Source organism: Delphinus delphis, chromosome 8 (assembly GCF_949987515.2).
Source record: "Delphinus delphis chromosome 8, mDelDel1.2, whole genome shotgun sequence".
NCBI classification, from domain to species: domain Eukaryota; kingdom Metazoa; phylum Chordata; class Mammalia; order Artiodactyla; family Delphinidae; genus Delphinus; species Delphinus delphis.
The window spans coordinates 58,138,903-58,151,476 of NC_082690.1; the positions used below are offsets into that span (position 1 = coordinate 58,138,903).

At 50.6% G+C, this 12,574-nt stretch overlaps 1 protein-coding gene across 2 annotated transcripts in view; it reads left to right on the forward strand.

Moving 5' to 3' along the window:
* The first annotated feature begins 3,065 nt into the window (after nt 1-3,065).
* CHRDL2 (chordin like 2) overlaps nt 3,066-12,574 on the forward strand; it is a 30,849-nt gene continuing 21,340 nt past the window's right edge. For both annotated transcript variants that reach the window (XM_060018280.1, XM_060018281.1), the window contains exon 1: nt 3,066-3,147. In XM_060018280.1, coding sequence (XP_059874263.1) covers nt 3,066-3,147 — 82 coding nt within the window. The remainder of the gene's footprint in view (nt 3,148-12,574) is intronic.

Sequence of the window (12,574 nt, forward strand, 5' to 3'; positions counted from 1 at the left end):
GAACCATAGATCTTTCACCCTGTTTCCCCCAATGTTATCATCTTACATAGGCATGGCACATTTGTCAAGACTAAGAAACCAATGTTGGTACATTACTATAAACTAAAGTATGGACTTTATTCACCAGTTTTCCCACTAATGTCCTTTTACTGCCCCAGAATCCAATCCAGGATATCACATTGCACTTAATGTTATATATTTTTTATTTCCAATAATGGGTTTTAAGTGGGAAAATGATGTGATCAGATTTGTCAGTAGAAATGATCAACATAATCCTTATGGCAGGTGTGAAGAAAATAGATTGGGGGAGCCACGCTAGGGGCAGAAGACTTGCGAAGAGGCTATTAAGAAAGTCCAGTAGGGGATGAAGATGGCCTGAGCTCTGAGGACAATAAGGATGGAGAGGAGTGTTGAGACCTTTTTTGTCTCATGGTAGAGACCTTTCCTGAAGTAGAATGGACAGGATGTAAGGGAGGCCAATCTCAATCCACCTCTTTTACCTACGACATGAATATATGTGTATAGCAGACTTTAAACAAAGATGGAGAAAGGAAAAGAGCTCTGTCCCAAGTCCTTGGGATGAGGTTATTTCTGCAATTAAACACTAAAATGGGAATTCCCTGGAGGTCCAGTGGTAGAACTCGGCACTTTCACTGCCAAGGGCGAGGGTTCAATCTCTGGTCAGGGAACTAAGATCCCACAAGCCTCACGCAGAGTGGCCAAAAAAAGGGGAGTGGGGAGGGAGGACGCAATTAAACACTAAATTTAACTCTGAGTTCCCTGAAAGCCTAAGCAAAAAGGGAAACTCAAGGGAGAGGAAGTGGCTGGCCATGTTGGAGAAGGAGAAATTAAGCTTGAAGGGCACCCAGGGGCAGATCATGTTTGTCTCTATTTCGGAGAGCCCTGGGAAAGCTCTGTTTCCGGGATCACTGGTTCCTCCAGTGCTCTCTGTTCTTGGAGAGCATGGAGGCAACACAGTAGATGCGGAGCACAGCCATAGCCCAGGAAGTTATCTTTACAGACACAGTCAGAAGTGCTTCAACCTGGAAATGTGATTCCCTACCAGAGTGGGATGTGATTCAAAATCCCATCTTCTCTCTTATTCCTCCCGGTCTTCTCCCCTCCAACATTCACTGGAGTTTCCAGCAGCTCTGCAAGAGAAGCTGGGCATGAAGCTGAGGTCCAAATTGGGGGTGGATGAACTTACAAAAGATGTCCAAGCTAGGGGAGAGCCAGGACAAGGGCCCTGCCCTTTTTTTTTTTTTTTTTTTTTTTTTTTTTTTTTTTTTTGCGGTATGCGGACCTCTCACTGTTGTGGCCTCTCCCGTTGCAGGGCACAGGCTCCGGACGCGCAGACTCAGCAGCCATGGCTCACAGGCCCAGCCGCTCCGCGGCATGTGGGATCTTCCCGGAGCGGGGCATGAACCCTCGTCCCCTGCATCGGCAGGCGGACTCTCAACCACTGCGCCACCAGGGAAGCCCAGCCCTGCCCGTTTGAGTTCAGATTTTGAGTGTTTCTTATCTGGACAGAGCTGGTGGTTCTCTGCTTAGGTCCTATTAATTCATACACTCATTCAGCACGAGGTATGGAGCACCAACCATGGGCTGGGGTGGGAAGCTCTAGGCTTTGCCCTCCCAGAACTCACCTTCCGGTAAGAAAGACAACACTTTGACAAAAAGCTCTTACTCAAGAGGACTGAGTATGACAAACACTCTCAGAGAGGTGCAGGCCTCACCTGCAGAGGCAAAGGAGAGATTGTGTCCTGCTTCAGGACTGGGAGGGGGAAGCAGAGGAAGACTCCCAAAGTAAGGACCAAGGATCCCTCTGGGCTGGATTTCAGCTTGGGCATAGGGTGTCTGTGGGTTCGGGGGGTAACTGGTAAGAGCATTCCAGGCTCCTGAAATTAGGCCCCCTTCCTTTTGAGATCTGAGTGCTTTGACGTTCATTATCTCATTTCATGTTCGAAATAATTGCGGGAAGACATTAAAATATCAAAAGATACTAAGATCCCAATTTTAGTATCGGGATCTGGGAAACAGACTCAGGTGGAATGGCCAAGTCCACAAACAGAATTAAGAACAGCAAGTGTCCCGATTTCATCCAGAGGCGGAGTTCCGTGCACGCACCGCCGAGTTCCCTAACCTGAGCGCCTCTCGGTTCCTCAGCCCGCTTCCCCTCCCCGACTCGACATCTCATCCTTCCCCACCCCCAGTTCCCACCTGAAGCCTAACTGGGTTCGGTCCTCCTGCACTCTGGGCGCCGCGGGGAGTCAGGGGTTAAAACCCGTGGCCCGGGTGGCTCCTTCCCCCTCCCCAGCCCCCTCGCCTCCTCTCGGCGCCGCGCCTGGAGCGTCTGTCCCAGAGACCGGCACTAGAGAGGAGGGGGAAAAGTGGGCCTGTTTCTCGGGTGGCCAATCCACCGAGCCCGCGGTGCCCCAGAGGAGGCGCCAGCGCTAGGCCAGCGCCAGGCCGGGGCTGCCTGCTTCCCGCGGCAAAGTACAAATGCGCCCGAGCGCGGCGCCTGGCGCCCTTGGCGTGCACAGCCGGCCCGCGCGCAGCCTCCCCCCGCGGCCGCCGCGCCATCGCCGCCGCCGGTACCGCCGCCCCGCCGGGCCCCAGGACCCCGCGGCCCGACCCCGAGCCCAGCGAGCAGAGGGCGCCTGCCGCTTCTAGCCCGCACGCCCGTAACAGCCCGCCGGTCCCGCGCGCCTCGCCCAGCGCTGCGCGCTCGGTGGACCCCTGTCCTCTCCTGTCTTTCTTCTCCACCCCTCCCTCTCACCTTCTCCTTTGCTTTAATCGCTTTCCCCTCTTGCATACCTTCCTCTATCCCTCCATCTCTTTGCCTCCGTTCTCTTTCCACCTTCCTCTTATTCCCACCTTGGACCTCCCTTTTTGTCCTCACCACCTTCTTCTCGACCCTTCTCTGAATCTCCACGGTAGCAGCCGCCCTCCCTGGGTCTGTGCATTGCTTTGTGGCGCTGTGCCTCAGTGACCCCCTCATCTCACTTTCTCCCGACTCCCCCTCCCGGCTCAGCGCCTGGGGGCCTGGCCCTGGGAAAGGAAGGATGGTTCCCGAGGTAAGGGTCCTCTCCTCCTTGCTGGGACTCGCGCTGCTCTGGTTCCCCTTGGACTCCCACGCACGAGCCCGTAAGTAACGGGTGGGTGTGCTGGATGGCAGAAGAGGGATGGGAGACCCGGGATGAGCGGGAAAGTGCCAGGACTTGGGACCCCAGACTGTTCTGACAGCCATCCAGGGAGCACCTGTACCGGGAGGGTGGAGACTTCTCTGCGGACCAGTATGGGCTCATGAGTCTGGGAGACTGGGGGGAACTTGGCAAGACTCAGAGCCAAGGGGGCTGCAGCCATGGACCCGAGGAGGAGGGAACTGAGAGCAGTGGGAGAGAGGGCAGGGCGTTGTGCTTTTTGTGGGGGAGGGGCTATGCTTATTCCTAGTAGAGAGTCTGGTACGTTTGGCTGCAAGGGTGTGATGAAGACGAAGAGGCTATTGCATTTAAAGAGAGCCAGTGGAAAGAAAGAAGAGCTAACTAGGAGAACTTTCCCATTGCTTTTCTCTTTTGATGCTCACAACACTCCCATGAGGTGGGTATTATCATTTGCATTTTACAGATGAGAAAACTTAGGCTGAGAGAAGAAACGCGCTCAAGTTTACAGAGGCAGTGAGCTATCCAAAGTCAGGACTCTCCAATTCCAAATTCTATGCCTTTTTCCCCTGTGTCCCACAGCATGTGAAAGGAACCCTGATTTGGAGTTGTGAGACACTGGGAGGTAGCAGGGCACAGTGAGATAGACCAGGGTCTTCACTATCCCAGATCTGTTGAATACCAGCTGGTAGGAGGGAGGCATGGAGGGCATGTCTCGGAGCCTCAGTTTGCTAATCTATAAAATGGGAGTGAAAAATCCTAGGACTGTTCTGAGGATTAAATTCAAGAAAACATGGAAAGCGACCAGCACCAGCAACTAGCTGGTCCATGGTAGGTTCTTGAAAAACATGTTCCCTAATTCATGCTTTTCCACTTAGATACAGCGTAACTGCAAACAGTTTATATAATCTCTCTGAACCTCAGTTTCCTCACTGTTTCCACAATAGGCTGATGGACCTCCTCCCCATCTTCTGCCACTCTCTTGCAACGCTGTGAGGGTGGAAAACAAAACCAAAGATTCTCTTAAAAAGAAGGAAGGAGCTTAGTTCAAACCCTGACATACCCAATAAAAAAACCGAGGCCCAGGGCAGTGGTCTGCTCCAGGTTACACAGGGCGGAGCCTAGGATGAAACCCCAGTTTCCCAGCCTAGAGCTCTTTCCTGTCCACAGCTCAGCTCCCCCATCTCTGCCTTCTTTTGCACGTGACTTTCTGGAGCCGGCAGTGCTGGATTTTGTTTCATTCTTGTCTCTGATCATGAGGGCAGGCTGCATGTCTGGTCGTCTCTGGGCTGCCAGCAGCATGAGACTCATAGAAGTCCTTAGTAACAAGTCCTGAAAAGAGCCCAGGGTTGGTTCAAGTCCTGGCTCTGCCTCTTAGTAGCTGTGTGACTTTTCATAAGTGACAACTTCTCTGAGCCTCAATTTCTGCATCTGTCTAAGACCCATACTCACCTGGAACCCGAACACTTCATGGGAGGATTAAAGGAGGTGACTGTGTTAAGTGCCCAGCACAATGCCTACTACTCAATCAATGTCTCCTCCCCCTCCTGGAGCCCTGGAGGTTTCCTCCTAGTACCTTCCTGTTTTTTCTTAAAAGCAACTTAGCACAGGATGCCCTCCATGCCTGCCTCCCTTCCACTTGGCACATGGCTCTTAACCCCCAAGGCTTTTCTCCAAATTTCATTGCCCTGGTTGTGTCTTAGAAAGATGTCCTAGAATCAGATCTTTCTGCAGATTGCTCATGTCCTACCCACACCTCTCCTTCTTGCCTCCCACAGTTTGTCAGCCCTCTACAGCCTTGCTTAGGTCACACCTCTTCCAGCAAACTCTCCCTGCCACCTGATGCACTCTGATCTCCCCTCCTCTGTGCCTCCACTGGCCTTTGGGCCATGTTTCTCACTAGGTGCTGCCAGTATTCCATCTCCCCTAGTCTGGAGCCTAGTTCCCGACGGGCAAGAAAAACCTCAGAGCAGAACTGTTGAGTTAATGTGAGGTGGACCGGTAGTCAGAGGGGTGTAAGATTCTGGGATGTCAAAGCCAGAAGAACATTTGAAAATCTTCTACCCCTCGATGTACCAATCCTTATAGTTAAACTGAAGCCCAGAAAGGGGGAGTGACTTGCCCAAAGTCACACAGCAAATTTATTAAAGCAAAGAACAGAGACATGGATCCTAGTCCCCGATTTGTCACTTACTGGTTGTGTGAATTAGGACAAATCACTTTCCTTCTCTGAGCCTCATTCTGTGTAGTGCTAACAACCTATGAATCTAGAAACAATCCTATAGTCATTTGCCGAGGTCTTATTTGAAGTTCTCCTATGAAGACCCTCGTCTTAGTTTAGTAAGTTTAGTTAGTAAGATATCGGGCCTGTTATAGATATGAAATCTCCTGGTGGCATCTTAGGTGCTTTCAGAAGTGATACCGACAGATGGAAATTCTCAGGCCCATGTGGTGTCTGACTCCTGAGGTGGCCCAGTCCTGCAGATTGCCTAGGTCCTGTGAACATGCGTGGCAGCTTGCTCCTTATTTAAAGCACAAGGGTATTCAAACAAAGGTTATTCTATCCTTGGCTCTATTTCCAGCCACAGATTGAGCCTTGATCCTAGCCCAAACTGAATCTCAACTCCAGCCACAGGCTGAGGCCTAATCCTCAAACACTACCATAGATCAAACCCCTATTCCATTCCCAGCTAGAGCCCTTAGCCAGGGTGGGATCCCTGACCTGGTCACTGACCAGTACTGTTGCCAGTCCCAGGCTGAGCCGCATGCGTACATGATGTCAGTCGCTTTGGGCACCCATCCCTCCCTTCTGTCTGTGGAACAAGAACCTGCCTAGTACCTTGACTCCCTTTCCAGTGCTCTTTCTCCTATGTCAGCTCCTCTTCTTTGTGCTCTTTCCTTACTAATTGTGCCCTCCACACCCCCCTTTAAGGTGTCCAGCACACTTCTGCTTTCTCATCTCTCCCTCCAGCCAATCCTGATTTCAGGAGAGAGTCAGTTATCAGGTAAAAACATCGGCTGCTCTATTCTATCTCCAAGGGTTATATATACTATGGGAATCAAAGTTTTTGTTCCCAGGTGACAAAACCCCAGACCCCATAGGCAGAGATGGGGCGGGAAGGGAGCTCCCATGATATGATATGGTACAGAGGGCAAAGTTGGAATTAGAAGGTCAGGGCTGCAGCCCTGACTCTGCCACCAATTCCAACTGTGACCTGGGGCAAGTTGCCTTTCTCTGCCCCTGAGATTTCCCCAGCTGTAAAGTGAGATGGTTGGAGTCAAATAGATAATCATTGAGGACCATTCCAGCTTTAACATCCCATGAATCTAAGACTCTAAGACCCAAAGATGCTGTTGCCTTGGTTCTGAGTCTGCTCTGACCTTTGGAAAAGGGAGTTGGGAGAGTATAGGTCTGCAGCCTGGTACTCTTGCCCTGCCAGGGAGGAGTGGATAGATGGACTGATTCTCAGACACCAAGAGAAAGTGCCTAGAGGGCCTGGCACAGTGAGTACAGAGGGCTGACATCTGGCTCCAGTCAGGCCCCTCTCTGGGTCTGTCTAGGAGGTTCTGCACCTCCTCTCTCCCACCAGTAGAGGTCTCTGTCTCACTCACTGGCTTGCAGGCTGCGGAGCCGAGCAGGGCAGCAGCTGTGCAGTTGCTCCAGCTGTTGCACCTGTTCCAGGACTGGCCTCTCAAGTTCCCCCAGCCGCTGGCCGCGGTGCCAGGCTCTGGGAGAGGGACCTTGAATCCCTTGGACTCCCAAAGAAGAGGACTGGCATGGGAGCAGTGCTGCTGGGAGGTGCAATGCAGAGATCATTGCAGGCATCCCCCTGCCTCTGGGCAGGATCCCATCCCAGAGAAGCCTGTTCCACACTCTTCTGTTGCAGTCAGGATTCTTCCTTGTGTCTCAGCTAAATCCTTTTGTTTGCAATTTAAAGCCATTTCTTCTGATCCTGTCTCTTAGGGTATGGGTTTTCCTATAATCAGCCTCCACCTACCCAGATCTGAAGACTGGCATTGGAGTTCATGCTGGCAAAAATCAATGACCTTAGACAAGTCCCAATCCCTTTCTGGCACTCAGTGTCCACATCTGTAAAATAGGGGATTGGACATCATCTCTCAATCCCTAACTTTCTAAGATTCTGTAAATCTATAAATGTATATGTCCGAGGCAGAATGGAATGTAAATAGGGTCTTCTATGCCCCCTGACATTTGCCAGGCAACAGAGCTGCCTTTCCTGGTTTGATGACTCTCTCCTTTGAGGTCCTTCTATGCTCCTGAACATCTGCCATGTGCCAGATACGAATTCAGCTTCAGGGAAGTGAGGGCCCTTTCCCTAGGTTGCACAGCTCAGCCACTGAGGAGCGAGGTTTTTACTTCTGATTCCCTTAGGAGACCTCCCCCATCGAGTGCCAGTGCCCAGAGCAGAGCTTATGTCTCAGAGGGGAGCAAGTTTGTTTGTGTGAAAAGGAAGCTATACATAAATAAACTATGGCTGATTGGGCACAAGGGAAAAGATGTGAACGTTCTCACATTCCCTCGCAGGCTGGCTCTCTCTAAGGTTTTTCCTGAGTTCTCTCAGGCTGGGGACAGGCCAGCCACAGTTCCAGCCCCAGCTCCACCTGGTGCCATTTTCGTGGTCTTATCCAGCCTCTCCTGCAGCCCAGAAGTTTCTTTCTTGTCCTTTCTGTCTCTTTTTGGAAGAATTCCCAGCCACACTACCCACTCCTGACTACCATGAGAGACCTTTATCATAGCATGAGGGTTTCAAGGCAGAAGGTGCATTGACCTTGGATGGGGCAGTTTGGGAATTTTGACTTACACGTAAAGATCATGGAATCGCTCAGCCGCATACCTCCCCAGGCTCCTGGCCTTTTTGTACATGGTGTTTGGTTTGGTGGGTAATTTGGGAGTTCAGATGATGGGAGATGGAAAGGGGAGGTCAAAGGCTAATTCCCGTTAGGTGGCAAGATCAAAGTGCCTTAAGGGATTTGGCTCTCATGTCACATCATGAATTTCCCTTTTTGTTAAAGCAAGAGGTTTCCAGGATTAAGGACCAGCAATCACCTCCTCTTCCAGAACCTCCCTCAACTCCATTCTTTCATCATGCATTCATTTATCAAGTGCCAACTATGTAGCCTCTGCACGGAACACAGGAGATACAAAAATGAATGAGATCTGGTCCTTGCTCTCAAGAAACTCAGTTTAGTAAGGAAGAGGAATCCATTCAAAAAGTATTTCTAATCTAGTATGATGAAAATTGTGACAGAGGGCTGAACTCAGTTCTGTGGGACCCCACAGGAAGGACTGGCCAGTGGCCCGGAAGGTTTGGGTGGCTTCACGGGGTGGCATCTAAACAGACTTTGGAAGAATGAGGAGTTGGTCAAACGTTGGAGATGGGGGATCACATTCCAGGTGGAAGAAACAGCGTGTGTAAAGGCACAGAAGCCTGAAGGAGTGTGGGTGGGGGCTGGATGGGGGGAGTGAGAAATTTAGCAAGAGGAGGTGAGGCTTAAAAAAGGGCCACCACCGAGAGTTCTGCTGGAAAAGCAAGTGGGAGCCTGCTCGTGACAGGCTGGGGTGACGTGATAACATTGTGACAGATACCAGAGTCTGTCTGATAAATGTTGCTACCCTGAATTCAGATTAGGTCAACCTGTCTCTACCTTGTTAACTCCTTCAAGGTCCAGGTCAGGCACCTTCTCAGGGAAGCCTTCCCTCAAGCCCCCATGCTTCCACTATTTTAGAACTTGTCAACTGTATGTATCATATCTCTCTGTCTTCTTCATTAGGCTGTAAGCTCCTTGAGGGTGGGGAGGGTGTCTTATTTAGTTATGTACGAGTCCCATGGACATGTATGACTTGATATACAAAATGCTCAATCAGTGAATGAATAGCAGGAACTAATGTTACTATTACTAATGATAATAATACATCAAAACTAATGACAATAACATTTACTGCCTGTTGTGCTAAGAACCCCACATTCACCTGGTTATTCAGGCCTGAAACCTCAATCCCATCCTTGACTGCCCTTTCACCCTCTCCACCCACATCCAGTCTGTCTGAAAGCCTACCTACTGTACCTACTTAGTGTTCCTCAAATCTGTACTTTTGCCAATCAGCACTGCTCCTGCCTTGGTCCAGGCCAGCATTATCTCAAAACAGACAACTGTAACAGCCTCTCCCTGGTCTCTCTGCCTCCAGTCTTGCTCTCCAATCCATTCTCCATTCCTGCAGCCGCAGTGTTAATTCTAAAATGAAAACCTGACCATGGGCACACCCCAGTTTAAGGCCTTTCTGTGGCTTTCCTTTGCCCTTGGGGATCTCAAGGCCCTTCGTGAGCCTCTGCCTCTTTCTCCAGCCTGATCTCTGGCCTCTCATCCCTGCCTTCCCATTTTCTCCTCCAGCCTTTCTGACCACTTTCATGGCCATATCCCAGCCCAGATCTGTGTAGGTAGAAGTGGTGTTGAGGGAGTCTGGCTTGTGAGTGGAGCTAGGAGAGTGCAGGGAACCACAGGAAGCAAGGTTGGTGAGGTTGAGACCTGGGAGATTTGACCTTAATGGCAGGCACCATGATGTTCATGCCCTAATAGAATTCTGGGAGTAGAAGGAACACCATGAGAAATGGACTGTTAGGGAAGTTTGGGGTCAGCACCCAGGTCTGCTTTTTGTCTGTTTGTTTTTAACCTACCATTTAATTGAGCATCTAATATGTGGCAAGCATTAGACATATTACACATATTATTTGACTTAATTCTGCAATAACCCCCAAAGATTATTACTAACCTCATTGAACAGATATGGAAACTGAGGCCTGGAATGTTTAAATAGCTTGTCTAAATGCAGGCTGCAGATAAAAGCCAAATCCAGTTTGAACCCCAGCCTATTGGACTCTGAAGCCAGAGTTTGGGAACTACATACACACTGGGTAAGGGGTTTTGAGGGGTGTGAGACCTGTCCCACTTAAATTCTTCTTTGTCTCTCTAAAGCCTGGAACAGGGCCAATCGTCCTCCACAAACAAAAACTTCCCCACTAATGTCTTTTTTCTGGGTTAGACATCACTGGCGGGGCACGTTAACTCCGAAAGTCCTCTGAGGGAAGATGCAGTTGGCCCCTGAGTTGGAGAAAGAGATGATGGGTGGGAGGAGATATGGTGGCGAGGTGGAGAGAAGAAGCAGGGCAGGCCTCAGGCCAGGGCTGGAGTGGGAAGGCCACAGAGGACCAACAGAGAGTGGATGGGAAGGGAGGGCATATGAGAAACAGACTTTGCCTCCTTCTCCATGTCATCGAGATCGGCTGCACTGGCTGCCTGAACCTCATCCTAGCCCCCCTTGGAGCCCCTGAGAGCCTAGGTGTATGGGACCATCAACACATCCGAAATCATGGAAGCTTGAAATGATCGAATCTTAGAAGCACAACATCCTACAACTCCAGAAGCTTTGTGTTCTAATGAAATGTAGAATCTTAGAAACCTAGAACCTTGGAATCTTAGAATTTTGAAATCATGGATTCGGAAACTATCTGTACAGTAAACCCGTGAAGATCCAAGTTCACCCCCACCCCTTATTTTGCAGATGGGAAACTGAGGCTCAGAGAAGGAAAGGAAGAGTCTTCCTCAACATCACACAGTGATTTCGTGGCATAAGGAGCTAGATTCCCTTCTACCAGCCACGTGCAAGGATGGGGCAAGTGCCAGGACTGTGGGGACAGAGGCAGCCTGAGGTCTTGGAGTTCTTCCTCCTGCCTAGTTTTGGCGTGGCCTTGGGCACTCACCTCCCTAGAAGAAGAGGGAGCTCTGGGCAGCGCTTCTCACCTTGGAGGGCGTGGTGGGCCTGGGACTCCTGGGGTTGGGGGACGGCTTGCCAGGCCTCCACATTCTTAGCTGCTGCCAGGTCCGTCCCAGGCCAGGGCTGAGACATTCTCTCCGTCTTCATGCTCTGAGCCGGAGGGGAGGGGGAGGGGTTGCCAACTGGCACAGGGGCCGGGCTACAGGGCCGCCCCAGAGAAGGTGGGACAGGTTTTCTTCAGCAGCAAGCCTAAGATGTAAGGCCACAGCGGTGTTGCAATCGCTCCCTTCTCTGGTGGGGGAGGGACTGAGGAAGAAAGACATTATTCAATCCTCGGAGCATTGGGCTGGCTCTGCGGAGCACCCCAGCTGGGTCTGTGTCCTGCCCTCTCTGCCAGCAGCGGCTGAGAGATAAACACAGCTCATTTGATACGGGCCAGCCGGGGCCTTGCTGGGAACGGGATCTGCTGTCTGATCCCCCCTCTAACCATGCGGGGCTGGAGAGTGGGTGGGGAGCAAACCAAGCCTTGGCCGCCCCAGTGGCCACTGAAGCACAGACTCTGAGGGCATCACGACCACGGCCTCAAATCCTTGTTTGGGGGAGGCCCAAGAGGCAGAGCAGAAGCAGTGCAGGGACCCAGGGCAGCTGGCCTCAGCTTCTCACAAAGGAAACTTTCTAAAGGTTCGCAGTGGCCCTTAGCTCCTGTCCTCCGCTCCAGGTCGTCCCCAGCACAGAGAGGGGACTCTGGCCTCGCGGGTGAGCTGCCCTTGCTACTGTACTGCTTTCGATGCTCTGTGATTCTGCGAGTTCAAACATCTAAGAGAATGATTCAGAAAGTGTGAGACTCTAGAAAGTGTGCAGGAGGAGGCATGAAAGGCAATCTCTAGATTCTAGACCAATAGGGGACCCAGAGAAAAAAATAGTGAATGGGGGATGGTGGCCCGGGGGACCGAGAGAATAAACCTCTAGGCCCTGAGTTTGAGCAAAAAGCCATGGCAGGTGAGGTGAACTAAAGGGATCTCCTCTTGGGAACCTGGGGTCCTGGGTTCAAATCAATAGGTGGGTGGCCTCAGGCAAGTCACTCAGTCTTTGTGATCCTCAGTTTTCTCATCTAGTTTTCTTATAATCATGGTAACGATCCCAATGACCCTGCAAAACTGACTTTATCCTCTTGAATCTTGAAGAGATGATAACGTCCATCTTGCAGGGTCATTGTTACCATAATTATCATAATAATAGCATTCAACTAAGTGTCAGGAATGGGGCTAAGTAAGCACTTTCCAAGCATTATTCAATTTAATTCTCAAAACACTGATGTTAATAAGATAATTAAGTAATTTATGTAAATAGAATATCATCAACAAATGTTGGTTCCTTTCTCCAAATTTCAATCTCATTTAATTCAACACGTCTTTATGGATACTTAGCTTGTGCTGGGCCTCCCAGTTTCTCCCTGAAAGAGCTTAGATTATTCTTTGGATAATGGAGAGGTTTTTGTAGGAATGATAGCATCCCTTCTGGGTTGTAAAAATCATCAGGTACCTGTATGGAGGAGGGTTGGCAAGGATAGGGCCAGAGGCAGAGGAACACTGCAAGGGGGCCTCAACGCCTGACCTGGAGC